The 19,692-nt window shown below is 48.6% G+C and overlaps 1 protein-coding gene across 1 annotated transcript in view; it reads right to left on the reverse strand.

Moving 5' to 3' along the window:
* LOC144828000 (fibrocystin-L-like) overlaps positions 1–19,692 on the reverse strand; it is a 1,506,874-nt gene that overhangs the window by 132,489 nt on the left and 1,354,693 nt on the right. Inside the window, exons 73-74 of the mRNA XM_078686147.1 lie at positions 11,059–11,170; positions 10,861–10,977 (exon numbers count right to left, since the gene is read on the reverse strand). Coding sequence (XP_078542273.1) covers positions 10,861–10,977; positions 11,059–11,170 — 229 coding nt within the window. The remainder of the gene's footprint in view (positions 1–10,860; positions 10,978–11,058; positions 11,171–19,692) is intronic.

Raw genomic sequence — 19,692 nt, forward strand, 5'->3', positions numbered from 1 at the left:
TACAGGAGCCAGTGTGACTGCAGTGAGGCAGCACCTGGTGTCTCAGGAGCAGGTAGTACCTCACGCCTACTGTAGGGTTGTCAATGCTGACAATTCTAAGAGCCAGTGTCCGATGGCTCAGGTTCCCTTTGAGTGGGGGGGGTCTCAGGTACTCTGCAAGTCGCTGTGAGGACCTCCATGCCTGTAGATTGTCTGCTAGGGAACGATTTGGAGAACTCCCCTTGGGGAAAGGTGGAGAAAACGACTCAACTGCGGATGGTGGGTCTACCCGACTGGGCGTGCGTGACCACGCGGTCTATGGCAGACAGTAGGGGTGTTGAAGAAGTCCTGGAGCCTGAAGGAGAGGCTCAAGAACCGGCCTTAGAGAGAAGGCGCAGGGGGCGCGGACAGCCGGCTCCCGAAGTTCCCACGGCCCAGGAGGAAGCAGACCTCGAGGGGGATGCCCTGGAGCCTACCGGGGAACAGATCGCCGAACTGAGAGACCTGCCTGAGCTGACCCATTGGCAGCAGGAAGGGGGTCCCTCCAGGGAGGAATTCTGCAAGGAGCAGAGAGAGTGCCCTTCTCTCGTGGGTATGCGGCAGCAGGCTGCAGACCAGGCCAATGGTGTTCAGTCCGGAAAACACTTGGTCTACTGGAAGAACGATCTCCTGTATTCAGAGCCTAAGGCTGCTGAACCTGGGTCAGCCCGTGTGCTGGTGGTACCCCAGAAGTTCAGAGCCTTCCTACTGGGTTTGGCTCACGATGTGCCGTTAGCAGGACATCTGGGGATGGACAAGACCTATGACAGGCTTGTCACCCACTTTTACTGGCCCCAGATGCACAGGAGCTCAGACGCTCACTGTAGGACTTGCCAAACGTGCCAGGCAAGTGGTAAGTGCGGAGGGAAGAATAAGGCTCCCCTCCAACCATTCCCCGTCATAAGTACCCCATTCCAGCGAGTGGGAATTGACATTGTGGGGCCTCTGGACCCCAAGACAGCCATGGGCAACAGGTTCATCCTGGTCTTGGTGGACCATGCCACCCGGTACCCTGAAGCCTTCCCTCTGAGGACAGTGACGCCCCCCGTGGTGGGACGAGCACTGATGGGAATTTTCTCACGAGTGGGATTCCCTCTAGAGGTGGTGTCTGACAGGGGCACCAATTTCATATCGAAATATATGAAGTCCCTTTGGCAAGAGTGTGGTGTAACGTACAAGTTCAACACCCCTTACCACCCCCAAGGAAACGGGTTGGTTGAGAGATTCAACCGAACCTTGAAAGGCATGATCATGGGACTAGAAGGACCAATGAGGCGTAAGTGGGACGTCTTCTTGCCATGCCTACTGTTTGCGTACCGAGAGGTGCCGCAGAAGTCGCTCGGGTTCAGTCCCTTCGAGCTTCTATACGGTCACCCGGTCCGAGGACCTCTGAGTCTGGTTAGGGAAGGCTGGGAGCAATCTCCCAGGAAACCTCCCCAGAATGTATACAGCTACATGCTGGCCTTCCGAAACCAGACCAGGCAATTCAGGCAACTTGCTGAGGCAAACCTGGAAGCCAGCCAGGAAGAGATGAAGCGGTGGTTCGACCAGAATGCCACTCTGGTGGAGCTTCAACCTGGACAAAAGGTGTGGGTCTTGGCCCCAGTGGAGCTCTGTGCACTTCAGGATAAGTGGACGTGTGAATTCGAGGTTGTGGAGTGCAAGAGTCCTGTCACCTACCTGGTGAACTTGCAAACTCCCAGGAACCCTTTGAGGGTCCTACATGTTAACCGCCTTAATCCCCACTTGGAGAGGTCCGAAGTGGGCATGCTGTTGGCAACCGATGATGGGATGGAGGAGGAGACCGAGCCTCTTCCGGACCTCTTGGTGGCCTCCGAGCGAGACGGGTCAGTGGAAGGGGTTAACCTCTCACCCTCCCTGACCCCTGAGCAGCAGAATGATTGCCGCCAGCTGCTGGGGCAATTCTCTGACTTGTTCTCCCTGGTTCCGGGTATCACAGATTGGTGCGTCCATGATGTGGACACGGGAGACAGTTCGCCGGTGAAGCACAAGGCTTACCGCGTGACTGACAGGGTACGAGCCTGCATCAAGGAGGAAGTCTCGAAGATGTTTTCTCTTGGGGTGATTGAGTCCTCCAGCAGTCCTTGGGCCAGCCCAGTGGACTTAGTCCCGAAGGCTGCGACGCCGGGAGCCACACCCGAACTACGATTCTGTGTGGACTATCGAGGACTCAATTCAGTCACGAAGACTGACGCGCACCCCATCCCCAGAGCTGATGAGCTCATCGATCGGTTGGGGGCTGCCCGGTACCTCAGTACGTTTGACTTAAGGTCTGGGTACTGGCAGATCGCCTTAACTGATGGGGCCAAAGAGAGGTCAGCGTTTTCAACCCCAGATGGGCACTACCAATTCCAGGTCATGCCCTTCGGGATGAAAAACGCCCCTGCCACCTTCCAGAGGTTGGTCAACCAGGTGTTGGTTGGGCTGGACGCGTTCAGTGCCGCCTCCCTGGATGACATCGCAGTGTTCAGCGGTACGTGGGAAGAACACTTGCGACACCTGTGGGAAGTGTTGGCGGCTCTGCGCAAGGCAGGCCTCACGATCAAGGCAAGCAAGTGCCAGATCGGGCAGGGTTCGGTGGTGTATTTGGGACACCAAGTTGGGAGCGGCCAGGTGGCGCCCCTTCAACCCAAAATTCAGACCATCCTGGCTTGGGAAGCCCCCAAGACCCAAACGGAGGTGAGGGCCTTCCTCTGACTCACCGGGTACTACAGGAGGTTCGTCAAGGGATACGGCACCATCGTTGCCCCATTGACCGAGCTGACTTCGAAGAAGCAGCCCCGAAAAGTGATCTGGACTGACGCCTGTCAGGTAGCATTCGACACCCTGAAGACGGCCATGTGCACGGCGCCCGTGCTCCTGGCTCCTGATTTCTCCAAAGTGTTTTTAGTGCAGACAGACGCTTCATAGCATGGGATAGGGGCTGTCCTTTCACAGACGACTGAGGAGGGCTGGGATCACCCTGTGGCCTTCATCAGTCGGAGGTTACTTCCACGGGAACAGAAGTGGAGTGCGATTGAGCGAGAAGCTTTTGCTGTGGTCTGGGCCCTGAAGAAGCTAAGACCCTACTTGTTTGGGTCTCACTTCCGAGTTCAGACAGACCACAGGCCCCTCAGATGGTTGATGGAAGAGGTGTGGCGCCGCGGCTAGGGCGACTGACTCCGGAATCTGGGGTTCACGGTTCGATCCCCGGCACCGGCGGCAGATTAGCCCAGCACCATGTGACTCTGGGCAATAGCTTGCTTAATCTTCCCGACGGCCCCCAGCGCCTAGAGACCCTTACGGGTGATTGTGCGCTTTACAAATGTGGATTATTATTATTATTATTATTGATGCAAATGAGGGGTGAGAACCCGAAGCTGTGGAGGTGGTCCATTTCTCTACAGAGTATGGACTTCACGGTGGAACACCGCCCTGGCATAGACCACGCCAATGCTGACGGTCTGTCAAGGTTTTTCCGCCTTAGTGATGAGGAACTCCCTGGGCAAGGGTAGTTCTCCCCACATTTCAGCTGGAGGGGACACATGTTAGACCTGGCACCTTGGCGTGAGTCTCCCTTCCACTTTTTGCTGATGTGCCTCAGATGTTTTGCTGGTATTCGATGCTCAGGGCACTGCGACACGGCCAATCCGTGCCGCAGTGCAAGTGCTCCCAATGTAAAAGTGTATATGTAATTAATTTCGACGATTGGCTTATTTGGTTTACTGTCAGTCCCCAGTAAAGTGCACGAGGAGTGCCGGGGCTTGTGGATACAAATGCTGCTAGTGGGCCTGCAGCGCTGGTTGCGCCACCCACAGAAGCGGCCTCGTAAGATGTGTCTCGGGTCCACCATTGCAGACCCCGCGTACGGTCTCGTACTGTCACGCTGACTGCGCAAGTGCCCACACTTGCCAGTCCCTGAACCTTCCCTAACCTGCATATCAGCCACCCCTATAGTAGGCCTACGGGCAGGGTGCATTGTACGCGTAAGGTAGGACAAGCCTAGAGTGTGGCATGTCCTAGTAGTGAATTACCGCCCTTTTACGTTCTTCACTATTGAAGGGCTACCTGTTCTCTTAGGCCAAGATGAGCTGCCGGAACTATTACACGCTATAGTTCCGGCAGGCTCAGGGAACACGGTAGCACGTCAAGTTTAGTATGCCTGAACTCAGAATAATAAAATACTTCCTTTAGTAAGGTTTATTTTAATATCCTGTGTTTGCAAATGCTACTTTTAGAAAGTTAGCCTTTGCTGGCCTAACTGTTTCAGCCTGCCTCTGCCAGGATGTGTATCTGCTGTCTGGGTTTGTGTGAGTGACAGGGCTGGGAGATTCCCGGGGACAATCGGGGGCTCCAGGTGGTGAATAGGGTGCTTACTCCAGGATGGGTGGGCGGAGTAGTCCTTGACTCTGGATAGGGTTGTGCTCCACCACCACAATGCTGGCTCCACCTCCTGCGGAGCGTCTGATGTCTCTGCCCTGCGCCCTGAAAGAAGACGGCAGCGTCCTGTCAACAGAGTACTCCAAAACCGGATTGAACCAGGCCCCCTGGCCTGCAAAGACAAAAGAAACGCAGTATAAATATAGGAGCTCTGCTCCTTACAAATCAGATTCAGTTTTGACCACGACGAACCTTTGCCTGACTAGAAGGACCAAGAGAAGCTGAAGGACGGAAACCAGTCTGAATCCTGTAAGACTGGCCTGCAGTGGTGCCTTGCTGAGAACGGAGAGGAAAAGACCAGAGAGGACTTTGTAGACTTGTGCCTGAAACGATCTCCAAGGGCTTGATCGAGAGCTTGCCCCCTGAACGGAACCCCAGGACCATTGGGTTCTATCTGCTGGTGCCCGTCTGCTGTTGGGCCTTAGTTCTTATTCCCTCGCCAGAGTTTTGACTCGGGTGCCTTCGCCCCCTCCCAGGTCGTGACAGCTCAGAGCCTGGTCGTGGTCGCCCCCCCGTAGAGAGCCCCGCTCATCCCTGAGTCGCTCTCCGCTTCAGTGCGGGGCCGCCTGCTCTCCTGTCACCTCGCCGCTAACGGAGCGCGTTGTGCATCTCTCATCTTCTCCCACCGGAATCTGCACGGAGCGCCTTCCATAGCCTCGGACGGTCCGTACGTCGTAACGTACCCGACTGTCTCGCTGTGCCCTCCTGCATACCAAGACCTGTGCCGCACCTCAAGAAAGGCCTCCCCGTACCGTGGTACCGGAAGCCTGGTGTTGCACCCGTCTGCCATAGAATGTGACGCCCCTCCTAGATCCACGAGTACAACCTGGCGTGCTAAGAAGTAGTACGTCCCGCATGCCTGAACGGCGCCTCGCCCCATGAGCTGCATTGACCCCAGATAGCCACAACCCTCCACAGTCCAGCTCCCCCGTCTCGCACCTCGAGGGGGCCCGAGCCGGAGAGATTCTCTAGAGAACCGTTGGCCTCGTCCTGAGTCCGCCCTCACCAGTAGCCGCGCCTGAAACGCCTCGGACTTCCACAAGCAAGGTACACTTGAACTCCGTCCTGAGTTCATATCGGATCCAGGGTCCGCAATGTTCTTATTTCCCTGTCATCGTACCTTGCTGAACAACGAACATTCAAAGACTAACTTGCCTATTGTAATCTGGTGGCCTCAAATCGCTAAACGTTATATGGTCTTGTGATAATCCTGCTTGAATCTATCTTTTATATAAAGTATACGTATTTTTGATACAACTACACGACTGGTGTCCATTTGTGGTGGTTCAGTGGGTTTACTGTGAGTGATCATAAATGCTTAACTTACTATCGCCCTGAGGATTAGCCTTGTCTGCTCGCGCCACACTGCCTAGAGGGTGAGCAGGGGTTATTCGAAGGAGTAGTTCCCTTGCGCTGACTGGAAGTGAGGGTCCCTGCTTGTCACAAGTGCGTACCTGTGCCAACCAGAGACCTCCGGTTCCAACAGTCATCTTGTCCTGCGATCTGAGGGGTACTACCAGTTGCAGCTCAGAAGTCAAAATGTAATGATTAATGCCAGTACCTGGGCAACTTTGGGTGTCCATCTCACAGTCAGTAGATCAATTTGTGGGCTACCCTACTCTATCCCAATCTTCAGTTAAGTCAAGGGGAGTGGCAGCTAGCAGTTTAAAGGTGGCATTAAAATCTCCTGCCACCAATAGAAAACCACATGCTCTAGTACATTAGGTACCCTAGACTCAGCATTACAAACTCCCACTCTATTGTAGACATTGAAGAGTTTTAGCGATAGACCAGAGGGAATATCAAGAAAGGCCTCCCCGTACCGTGGTGCCGGAAGCCTGGTGTTGCACCCGTCTGCCATAGAATGTGACGCCCCTCCTAGATCCACGAGTACGACCTGGCGTGCTAAGAAGTAGTACGTCCCGCAGGCCTGAACGGCGCCTCGCCTCATGAGCTGCATTGACCCCAGATAGCCACAACCCTCCACAGTCCAGCTCCCCCGCCTCGCACCTCGAGGGGGCCCGAGCCGGAGAGATCCTCTAGAGAACCGTTGGCCTCGTCCTGAGTCCGCCCTCACCAGTAGCCGCGCCTGAAACGCCTCGGACTTCCACAAGCAAGGTACACTTGAACTCCGTCCCGAGTTCATATCGGATCCAGGGTCCGCAATGTTCTTATTTCCCTGTCATCGTACCTTGCTGAACAACGAACATTCAAAGACTAACTTGCCTATTGTAATCTGGTGGCCTCAAATCGCGAAACGTTATATGGTCTTGTGATAATCCTGCTTGAATCTATCTTTTATATAAAGTATACGTATTTTTGATACAACTACACGACTGGTGTCCATTTGTGGTGGTTCAGTGGGTTTACTGTGAGTGATCATAAATGCTTAACTTACTATCGCCCTGAGGATTAGCCTTGTCTGCTCGCGCCACACTGCCTAGAGGGTGAGCAGGGGTTATTCGAAGGAGTAGTTCCCTTGCCCTGACTGGAAGTGAGGGTCCCTGCTTGTCACAAGTGCGTACCTGTGCCAACCAGAGACCTCCGGTTCCAACAGTCATCTTGTCCTGGCGATCTGAGGGGTACTACCAGTTGCAGCTCAGAAGTCAAAATGTAATGATTAATGCCAGTACCTGGGCAACTTTGGGTGCCCATCTCACAGTCAGTAGATCAATTTGTGGGCTACCCTACTCTATCCCAATCTTCAGTTAAGTCAAGGGGAGTGGCAGCTAGCAGTTTAAAGGTGGCATTAAAATCTCCTGCCACCAATAGAAAACCACATGCTCTAGTACATTAGGTACCCTAGACTCAGCATTACAAACTCCCACTCTATTGTAGACATTGAAGAGTTTTAGCGATAGACCAGAGGGAATACCCAGCCTAACTGCTAGGATATCAGGTGAATTAATAGGAACAATAATACGTTTACAGTGGAGTGCGATTTTGACCCACATTCCAAGCCCTCCGAAGGGCCTTCCCCTGCCAGACTTGGTCACATTACCACAAAAAGATGTAAACCCACTCCTTTAAAAACGGGTTAAACACTATGGGGCCTAATACTATATCTATGTCTGACTGACACTGAAGTGGGATGGAATCTGCCAGACTATTAGACGGCGGTTCCACCCGCCGAATTAGGATGCAGCCGCACTATGGGAAACGAAAAGGGCCGCAGCACAAGCAGCAATAGAAAAATCAATGTTTTCATACATGCTGTGGCTGCCACAAGGTATAGGGGTGTTTGGAAGGGCACCACAGGTGCTCCCCAGGCCCAATAGAGGAGGCCCAGGGAGGAACAGGGGCTTTGCTAGTGGCCCCCAAAGTCCCTAGCCATCTGCTTTTCTATGGCAAGTGGGACTGCCATAGAAAGGCAGATGGAAATGTACATCGTAATCCCTACAGCGGTGCCTGAGCTGGCACCACCCTTATTTTAGGGATTCCGGTCCCACTGCTGTTCAGACGGGCTCAAGGCAGCAGCGATTGGTCCCTCCCCCAGATACCTCTGACCGCTGGATTGTAATCCAGTGGTCAGATTGAGTCAATGGATGTGGGTGGGCCCGCCACCGATGGCCTAACAGTGGCGGGCCCACCAGCATCAAAATGAGGGCCTTAGTCTCCTGAAACAGGCAAATATCAAATGTATCAATAAGCTGACCCTGATTCACCTCAGATAACAACTTGGATACCCCAGCTACATTCTAAGATGCAATTGTTAATGATGGCTGATGAGGAGGATCGGAGGTTGATGCCACCATTATGTTTCCCTTCTATTCTAACATCATGGGAGCTATTCACTGGTTAGAACTCCTGTCCTGACAAATAATCACAGTAAGATAATAGATTTTCCCCAGCCTTGAGGGAGGAACTAGGCAATACTTGAGATAAAGTTACAAACGTTGGCAGGCTCTCTCCAAGAACTTGTGTATCTTTGACACAGCATGGTGGATCCTCGGAATTCAGTCAAGGGACAGCCCCCCAATTTCCACTCCCATATTCCCCCACCTTTTTACCAAACCCACAATTGCTCAGCTCAGGTGATGGGGATGGGGCTCAATATTTTAACAGGATGCCAGTGATTGCACAAGAAATAGTTCAGGAGTCAATGGCCATAAGGCCCTGTGCCCGGGATTTATCCCTTCTTTTTGGGGATATAGAAACCATTATAATTCATCCCTTTGGTAAATGATATACAGTGTCTCTCGGGAGGGGGCTTGGAAGAATCCTACAAGCCTCTCCCTGACACTGGGCCCGCACTTGCAGCCTTCTCTAGCAAATCCCGCCCAAGGGAAACTGCCTTGAGAGCTCACCTGCCCTGCATTAATGTATGAGCAGTGACATGGAACAGGCAAAGCATGGGGGGGGGGATAGAAGTAACAAGTAATGGTTTCTTTGGGGGGGTTTGGAGTACAAATAATTTGTTCCCCATATGTAATATAGGACCACAAACTGTCCCCTCTCTCCTGTTTAGGTCGGTTTAACGCCAGCCCTATGCTCTTACTCCCATGTAGAATCTCCACTACCTTAAGGAGTGCCTTGACCTGATCCTTCAGCTCCCCAATTACCTCCATCAAACTCTGCAGCATTGGGAAAATACTTGAGTAAGATAGACTAGACCTTTCTACTTGAAGCCTTTCTGTCATAACATCTTCTAAAGAAAAAGCAGAATAGCGATTGTATTTTGTCTCGGATAGGGAGTGCTGAAACAAGACTGGGGTTTCCCAAACATTCTTGGATTATGCTTTGGAGGCTCTACTGGAATGGGATTGGTGTCTTTATTACACGAGCAAAGGTTGAAATTAATAATATCTGCACATTCTGATGTGATTATCAATCCTATCTATGACACAGTTTTCTCCTGCCGAAATGTAAGATTTTTGGGTGTTATATGCCATATCCACAGCCTTCCTTTTCCCTATTTTTAACTAATCTATGTAAAAAAAAACTGTTATAACACCCGAATGCACAATATCATAGGATTGTAGTCTGGCCAACCGAGCCTCTGATCCAACGAAAGGGTACCATTGACTTGCCAACCCGAGTCACCCACTCCAGAGTAAGGCCTATTGGCGGTCACAACTTATGTAAGGAAAAGGTCCTTGCCTCCCCGATCACACGACTATAATCGTAGCAAAGAGCGTCTCAGATCTTCCTCTGCACTCTGGTAGGAGCTGCAGGAACCAGTCACACAAAATCATCTTCCCGTGCACCCCGTAGACTCTCCACACTTTAGATCTTGGCATAGAAGGGTGAGAGGGAAGAGGATAACAAACTTAATAAACGTAGCAAAACCATGGCTGACATGGCAGTCAATGCAAGTCTGACCTGTGCAGGTCCAGTTGCAAGTCTTTCAGCCTCCCCTCTCCTAAAAGCTTTTAGCACGTGAAAGAAAATGAAGGTTAGAACAGAAACAGGAGGCACCATACACAGTGAAATCAGACACTTTAAAAGTACCTGGTTATGGACCAGTACTCGTTTTCAGCATCAAAAGAGACCACTTTGAAGACCTGAGGGGGGTGGTCCAGCCTTGCCTCTTCCTGTTGCTGATGGGCACAGGATGTGCACGCCGTTGGCCAAGGCTTTGCCTGGGCACTGCCTGCGTGCGTCCCGCTCCATAGGTAACATTTAAGCGCTATATAGGATTTGGGGCTCCAGGTGCAGCTAATTAGAAGGGCTGGCTCCTGGATCCTCTGAGCTGCCTGGAACATACAGTCCCACCAGAATTGCCATCTCCTTTCCCTCACAGTGATAACATGAAGCACATTATATCGCGTGGGGCCCCCAGATGCAGCTAATTGGAAGAGCCCACTCCTGAACTCTCTGATGTGCCTGGGACTTACAGTCCCACCAGAATCTCCGTCTCCTTTTCCCGGCAGCATGTAACATTGAAGCGCTAAATAGAGCGTGGGGCCCCCAGTTGCAGCAAACTGGAAGGGCTACCTCCGAGACCCTCTGAGGTTCCTGGGACCTGCAGTCGCACCAGAAATGCCATCACCTTATCTGACAGTGATAACCCACCATTTTGAAATTGCTAAAGGGAGCTAGGTACAGACCCTGGATTCAACCCCAATGCTTGGCTGAAGGCCAGGTGCTAAAGTGTCTGTGCAGGGGCCGTTGCGGCAGTTCCTGATTCCAGCCCCACTATGTAGAGCAAAACATCCATAGGTTTGAATTAAATAATGACAACCTTAACTGCTGGGGTGTCTAGGCACTCCTCTGCCAAATACATTTTCAAATGTTTTAGCGAACCTTGTACAAACAGTGAAGGAGCAATCACAATACCATTTGTGGCTCACACCTATGATGTGTTTAGCAATGTTATTAAGACATAGAGGGTAGAACCTTCACAAAGGAGACCATCAGAGCAGCAGTAACACAAGGAAAGCTAGAACATTCCACACCTACCTTTAACAGTCATTAAGCCAGCAATAGCATTGTAAGTCACCAGGCCGGCATGGGGCTTTTCAGGGGCCCCATTGTGTCCAGAAGCAAAGGTTGGCCAGCAGATCCCACTTCTACCTCCTATGTTGTGATAAGAGAAAAGTCGTTGTAATAGTTATGTATTTTACAACATCATCAATTCCCACTGACAAAAATACTCACCGTTTGGAGGTCTAGTGCTGCGGTGAGCACTGCTAAGGTCTATATTGTCATCAATGTTGGTGAGGACATCGGAGCAGCTGAAGTTAGGACTGCTTCCCACAAGCAATGAGTTCTGAAACCAGAAATATGTACTTGTTAAGTGTTGTGTTACAGAAAAACAAAAGATGTTAAATAATCCTTTAACATCAAACTATATATAAAGTGCTTTTTTATCAGTGCCCTGAATCCCAATTGCAACTGAAATCATGCTTTTACATTGTACGTTCTCTTTTTAACATTATTTTCATAAGTACAGAATCTTTGGACACTCTGGCCTCAGTTTGCGTTTGGGGATGAGATCTGTATCATAACCGGGCAGATATCCTATCCACCTTATAACAAGTGCCATGTTTCTGACAGAGTATCCCATCCCCCAATCTCTACGTAGAGTACAAAATCAGCTAAATAAATAGAGATGCAATTTCAATTGCAATAAATGACTAAAAACCATGTTACACAGAATGGTTGCTTGAGTGCCCATTCTATGGCGAATCATAGAAGTATCACAAAATAACTAACTGGACCCTCTCACAATCTAAAGGAATCTGTTTGACCAGGTCCTTTGTGAATGGCCACTCCAGATGTTTGCCTTTCTTTGTTGAATCCATTTTTGTTGGAATCCAGGACTCTACGCACCTTACACATGCTAACCAGTGCTAAAGTGCTTGTACTCTCCCTTACAAACATGGTAAAATTGGTATACACCTGATTGGAATATTTAATTAATTTATAAGTACCTAGTGTATGGTACTACATGTATCCAGGACCTGTAAATCAAATGAGACTTGTGAGCTGCAGCACTCATTGTGACACCCACAAAGATAGCATTGTAAAATATGTTTCAGGCCTGCCACTGCTGCCTGTAGTGCAGTTTTGAACTACCATTTCGACCTGGCAAAATAAACCTTTTCCCTGACCTACCACGTGCTTCTTCAATGCTTTGATATTTCACTCCTAAGGTAGGCCCTAACAGTTCACAGGAAGGAGTGCTTTGTATTTAAAAAGTAGGACATATAGGTTAAGTGTAAAGGTCCTGGCAGTGAAAACCCTGCAAAGTTGATTTTTCCAGCAGAAAGGCTAACTCTCCCATAGACTAACACTGGGTTATCTTATTACACTTAGCAAGTAATACCTTTAGTTTGGTAGATGATAAAGAAATACGTTTTCCACTCATTTGAATTTTAATTTAAAATGCTCTTTAATGGTAAAGTCAGATTATAAATTACTATTCTGAAAATGGTACAGTTGAACAACTTACTTACCTTTGGTAATGCCTTATCTGCTAGAGACTGTATCTAGCCGCATATTCCTTATCTTAGAATATTCCTGAACCGTCAGACTAGATGTGGAAACTTTCAAGCCCTGCATGCCCCTAGGTGACATCATTCGGCTCCATGTTGGAGTCATTCTCACCGGAAATTATGTGCACGGTACCTATATAGGTGCCATCCCTGTGTGCTGATATCAGTTACTTTCACGACACTCCACACCAGGCGTTTGGATCCTCAATGAAAACTGGCTACTGGTGTGAAATACTAAGGCCCTGAGAAGGGTGTCCCTCACCATGCAATCGATTCGCAGAGCGGGAAGGATGGGAGGGCCGGTAAGGATTCTGTGGCTAGATTAAGTCTCTACCAGATAAGGCATTATTGAATGTACGTAACTAGATCATTTGATAGAGACTACTAACCGCAGATTCCTTTTCTTTGAATAGATACCCAAGCAATGTCTCCTACAAAGCCAATTTAAACCAGAAAGTCATGCAGGACTGAACAGGTGAAGTGGCCGGACTGCCCAGACAGCGCTGATAATGATCCAGGAAAGGGAATCTGCAAGCTAACGATGTGGGTGCAGCCTTAGCACTGGTGGAATGATCACACAAGCCCTCAGGGGGTTGTTTCTTGGCCAGTGCATAGCAGATCTTGATGCAGAACTGTTGGACCTGTCAGCCCTAGGATGGTCTTACCCCGCATTTTTAGGTCTCGCCTATCCCATTCCGCAAGGAATGGATAGGGGAGAATTTTAGTAGGCAAAAAAGTTCTCAAACCATCGGGCGGATTTCAAACAGTTCACGTGAACACAAGCACGCGCATTTCCCCACATCAAAGCCATCAGCCTCCCTCCCACAGGCTTCCCCAGCGTGCGCAGTGCGCGCTGGCCTCAATTCTCCTCCCCCCTAATTGCTTTCACTTTCACGGCCACTTCAAAGGGATCCTTTCCCGGGCGCTTTTTTTTCTTTCGGCGATGTTCTTGTTTCGTCATGTTTCTTTACTAAACTCACAATAAAGACGTTTGTTTTACTATTGCACGGTTAGAGCAGAGCACCACTCCTTAGCAGCAGAAGAAGGGGTGCTTAGCGGGCATTTGTGAATCAGTGAAACGTCTGGCAGTCAACGAGCTATAAATGGATTAGGGCAGCAACTGCAGAGCAGGGTTTGTAAACTGAATGAAGGTTGAAGGCCCAGACTTTCAGGCTGGCAGCCAGCCATGAATGAGGGGAGGAGGAAGAGCAAGGATCTATTAACCTCCATAGGTGTAGGTCAGAAGCCGGTTAAACTAAAAATTACATACATGGAAGTCTTCTGTGCATATCAGGTATTTTTTTTAATTTATATTTAAAAAACCTTACATTTTGGATAAAAAATATTTGATGACTTGAGGCCATTTCATATGGTAAATATGCTCCGACACTCCCCCCTCCCCCTCCACCGTTGCACGGACTCAGAGTGAAGGGGCGCCCTGCTAATTAAAGGAATCTGCGGACGCTTCCACCATTGTTCCTCCTCCCTCCCTCATTCATGCCCTTCATGTACCTTGAGATTTTTCTGAAGCGCAGTCTCTGAACGAGCACTAGTTAAAACAGGCGAAGGGGCTCTTTGATGGTGTGTTCCTGATTTTTTTATAGTTGTGTCATACTTATTTTAAACACGCGTTTGGTTAACTTTCAATCCTAATGTCTTGAAGGAAATGCAGAAACTACTCTGCTACATAATCTGTGCTTCAAGCAAGCCCATGCATTCTTGTTGTGCCGCAATGTTCTGCACGGACAGTTATTTCAGAAGGTGGTCTTCAGCAGGGGTAGGCTACATACACCCTTTTGATGCCACTGCTCAGCAGGCTGCTCTTCGGTTTACGTATTTGTTGTCTGTTGCGGGGCTGGGTTCCTACCGCAACCAGTGGTCGTTTGAGCTCGGGCATCTGTTTTTATCAAAGTTTGGAAGTAAGCGAGAGTGAACTTAAAAGAAAACCACCGCCAATTGGTTTACACGTTAACTTGCATTCGGATACATTCTTTGTGAAATGCTAAAATCATTAATCAAAAAGGTACGCTTCTTTTCAATGTTCAGGCTTCAAGACAAAAAATATGCAAATTGCTTATTCGACACAGGATCATTGCTTCACATTTAAATAACCATAACATGTTGAAGCAACAGAAACATCGAAGTATTCGTTTCCCCTAGTAAACGACTTGCAACCAAACAACCACAAATGTGAAACTTTTAAAATGCAGGCGGCAAACAAAACCTTCCATGCAAAAATAATACGCAGTATGATACTAAGTGTGTTATAGTTGTTGACAGCAATATCGACGAAGCCTATTAAGACGTGTTAGCTCACTAAACTGCCTGCCCAGTAAAGCCTTGCTGGTCAACACACATTACTGAGGGAAAAACGCTCATCATGCATTTTGCAAGTATATATCTGAACATTTCGCATTTTCGGAATAAACTGCCTTTTGAGTAGGTAAGGAAACGAACAAACTCTTTCCCATTTAATTTGCAGCCAAGTACAGTGTAGCACAAAGTGATATAAAAAGTGGCACTGGAGATTGCACCACACCAGCATCACTCAGAACCACCACAGCACCACTCAGCACCACCACAGCACCACTCAGCACCACCCCAGCACCACTCAGCGCCACCACAACATCACTCAGCACTACCCCAGCATCACTCAGCACCACCACAGCACCACTCAGCACCACCACAGCATCACTCAGCGCCACCCCAGCATCACTCAGCACCACCACAGCACCACTTAACACCACCACAGCATCACTCAGCATTCACCCCAGCATCACTCAGCACCACCACAGCACCACTCAGCACCACCACAGCATCACTAAGCACCACCACAGCACCACTCAGCACCACCACAGCACCACTCAGCACCACCCCAGCACTACTCAGCACCACCACAGCACCACTCAGCATCACTAAGCACCATCACAGCATCACTCAGCACCACCACAGCATCACTCAACACCACCCAGCACCACCCCAGTATCACTCAGCACCACCTTAACTTGTATAGTTGTTGGTAGGGATGTGGTAAGTTATCTTTGTCAAAGTTGGGATTTGTAACTATTGGTACAATTTATTGTTTAGGCAAGTTGGAAAAGTCTAGATGAGCAAGGCCCACATCATAACTGAAAGGCATATAGTTGGGTTCCATCTAACTATTATGTCATATATGTTTTTTTATGTTTTTTATCCCATAGGGCAGAAACAAGTGGAAGCTGCAGGGCTATATTGGACTTCAGTGAAGAATGTTCTGATGAAGTACAAGGACTAAAAGTAAGTCATTTTTGTCTCGCACCTCCCCTTCATAAGGGATAAAGAGAGAATGACCTACTGGCTAGCATACATCTTTCCAGAGAGAATGTGGAAAACATTTCTGAAGTACACATGAGAAACAACAAGGCCAATTAAGGTCACCCTGTGGTATCAATAACAGTTTGGAAGGATACATGTTTGTCAAACCTTTATTAAATCTTATCCCAACATGTGATTTAAACAAAGATGGTTGGTCCAGAAAATACAAAAAAACCTGAAATGTCAGACAAATCACCTTCAATAATGCCCACTAAAAGGCAGTCCTGGGTTAAAGACAAAACAAAAATTAAAACAACTGACACTTTGGCCTGCAAAGGGTCTGTCGATCAGACTCCACACATCACAAATGTGTCCCAGTTCCCGGTATAAATGGACTCCAAAGAAGCAAGCATGACATCCATATCTTCAGGTAGCAGATCAAATGTATTCACCCGCCACTGCTCAATCCCCATTCATGACGGTGGGGATTGAGCAGGTTTGGGTGAAGGATCTAGCCTTGCTGCTGTGACAGAAGATTCTGTTGAAGTGATAGTTTTGTGAAAATTTGGCAGAAATCGCTGTTAGCATTTAGCTGAAGCCATCTTTTTGCCAGCAGCCATCTTGTTGACCATGTGCCCGCCATGTGCTCTTTCCTTCTTCGCTGTTGCTTGCCCTTGTGCTTTGATCAAGAACTGGCTATACTTAGCCCCTACTACTTGGCACATGCTCAGAAGAGTCTGTAGCTGCCCATGCACCTGCTTTAGTTCGTTACTGTCAGGTTGTTTTAACGGAGGTCGGCAACCCATGGCCCCTCCTCCTTTGTTAACTGTGCATTCTCTGTATGACCATCCATGTATGTAACTCTTCCTTTGTGAACTTGTACCGCCTTCTTTTGAGCTCCTGTGTGGGTATAAAAGACCCATGGTTATTCTATGTTCACAATGGTTGTTTTCTGATGGCTTTGAAGAAACTGTATAAACTTTTAATGTTTTAAGTGTGGCTTTATGCGCAAGCCGACGCATTTGTATATATTTCAAGAATCAAGTCATTTTGACCGTCACTCTCCCTGAATTCCCTATTAACCCCTGCACTCATCTTTGCACTGACTCTACCTCTCCCACCTCTCCCATCCTGGAGCACTTCTTTTTGTCGTTTATTGGAACAAGTAATTGATTTTCGAACGAATATGCTAAGATTCCTTGTTGTGGTTCATTGTGATTAAATAACAGTGAATCCATGCACTTTGTTCTTTGTATCATCCTTGAATTTCTTTTCTTTAATATTGTTTTTTCGAAGGATTTTGTACTGGGACCCTTTCTTTATGTACTATTTGACACCCAGGTCCCAGGGAAATTTTTGGGTATACCTTTTTTGGTAACAACTTCTATTTGCTGATCTGAGGACTTGTGTGCAGAGAATGGCAAACCCCTAGCACCGGTAGGCCTTGCTGAGGTCTACTTCTACAGTTTGATCAAAGAACACATGCTTATGCCCAGAAGTTCCAGGTAGCGCAATTTCCTAAACAAATCCTGAGCCTCTAGGTGGATTTGAGCCCTGTTGTTCAGAGTGCAGGAGAGGCAGGGGTGGAAATAAATACCGGAGTTCTGTGTTCCATTTTAGCCAGAATGCATCTTCTTCTTGTGAGGGTCTCCGCAGAAACTTCAATACTCAAAACGTTATATACTGCGCGTTGTTGACTATGGTGAAAAGATCCAGCCAAATTTCCCCAACAATAGGACGATGCCCTGCACCACCTTAGGATGTAGGTGCCATATGTGATCCACCAAATGACGCCGACGGAACTTGCATACCCTGGCAATCAAGGATTCCACTAGCTGGCTCGGGGTCATGCAAATGCCCTGAAGCTCAAGCCAACTCCATATTTGTGCAGAGCCTTTTGAAACAGGACTCAAACTCGCCTTGCATGCTGCAGTACCACATGGCAGTGGAATTGTCTATGCAAATGTGCACCAGTCTCCCCTTGAAAAATACCAGGAAAGCCTTCAACGGCCAGACAAGTGACCCACAACTCCAACAGACTGATATGGAGCAGTATTTCTGTGGAGACCACAGTCCTCTGATATCCAACTTACCCAGAGGACCTCCCAGACCCAGCAGTGATGTTCTGTCACCATTGTTAGCTTTTTGGTGGGGAATTGTGAGGGTCCGGCCACTGGTCCATCTACTTTTGAGAAGTTACCACAGTTTGCAGTTTCCTCGGATATCATAATGGCTTTTAGCAGGCTTCCTTAGTTCTGGGTCCATTGGAACTTGGCATTCTCTTGTAGAGCACACATTTGCCACCTGGCAAAGATGACAAGGGGGATGCAGGAGCCTAAAAGGACAAGAAGCTTCATAACTGCTCTCATCTACATCCAAGACCAAGGCTGAAACATCGGGATTATAGCCTGGATGTCCTGGACTGGGCAGAACAGAGGGAAGGCGCTGAACTATAGTTTGTCCAGGACAGTTCCCATGAAAGGTGAAGGAGTCTAGTGAGAAATCGCCATCATCCAGCGGTGGTCTACGACTGTTGGTTGGGAGCCTGCCTTCAAGTATTAGTCATCAAGGCAGGGAAAAACTGGAATCACTGACCTCAGAAGTTGAGTAAACACCACCGATATCACTTTTGTGTACACCTGAGGGGCCACAAAAGGCCTGAGGTAAGGCCAAAGAGAAGAATGGCTACGTGAAAATGCCCCTTGCCTACCTTGATCAGCAGTTAATGTCTGTGGGACTGCACGGCGGGTGTATGAAAAGGCATGCCCTTCAGTTCAAAGACACCATCCAGGTGCTCAGGTCCAGGGCAAGCAAAACCTAGGTCAGCATGAGCATTGTGAACTTGTCCTTCCGCAGGAATGCATTCAGAGGACTAAAATCTAAGATTTGCTGATGGCCCCCATCCTTCTTTGCCACAAGGAAATAGCTGGAGAAACAACAAATTCCGTGTCTGGAATACTCCCAATGGCTCCTTTGCAAAGTAAAACTTGCACCTCGTGCAACAGAATTGACAGGTGATCTTCTGATATTTGGTCTGAAGTTAGAGAAAAATTCTGCAGGGCAGAAAGAGAAGCTAAGACATAGCCATGATCAATGATATGAAGAACCCATTTGTCAAAGGTGAGGGATCGAGAAAGTGCTGAATCATACCCCTCAAAGGGTGGTTGTGCACCACTGATGGCAAAGTAAAGCAACTTGGTATCTGTTGCAGCAGGAGAAGGGGACTGGGAGCACAGATGCATTAGTGGCCTTCATGTTGACTGCTAGATTCACAGCCCTGGCCTTGAAAGGACTGGGGTACTTATAGCAGAGGCTGGGGATACAGATATTGCCTGTACACCAGCCCCTTAGAGCAACCTCGGAATTCCCTCATGCTTAGAGCAGAATTGGACTAAACTGCAAAACACATAAGATGATGGACGGAATGTTGCACAATGGCAAAAAATTCCCCCCCAGTCACAGATCTGGGTTTAATCCATCATTATTTTGCTCACCAAGCCACTCCAGTTCAGACATGGCCATATGCAAATCAGTCTTGACCCTGTGCCTCATGGGAACAGTCCAACCCAAACAAGGGTCAAGACTGATTTGCATATGGCCATGCCTGAACAGGGGTGGCTTCGTAAGCAAAATAACAATGGATCTGTGACTGGGGGTGTATGTTTTGCCGTTGTGCAACATTCCGCCTATCATCTTGTGTGCTTTGTTGGACTAAACTGGTCAGGTAACTCTTTGGTAGGGGTAAAAAAAGGCAGAGATTGTGTTATGGCCCTATTCTCTCTAAAATAGTCTAAGGCAAAATCATCTATTTCACTGAACATGCATGAGTGATCAAAAAGCATATCAACGAGAAAACCCCGTACATTTCCAAGGAATCCTGTGGAGTGCATCCAGGTAGGAAAAGGAGCACTACCCTGGTTTCAAATGCCCTTCCCAAACAATCAGTGGTACCAAGACATGGGTGAATCAAGTATTTGGCTGCATCTTGAACATCATGAAT

Source organism: Lissotriton helveticus, chromosome 4_1 (genome assembly GCF_964261635.1).
Source record: "Lissotriton helveticus chromosome 4_1, aLisHel1.1, whole genome shotgun sequence".
In the NCBI taxonomy this organism is placed as follows: Eukaryota; Metazoa; Chordata; class Amphibia; order Caudata; family Salamandridae; genus Lissotriton; species Lissotriton helveticus.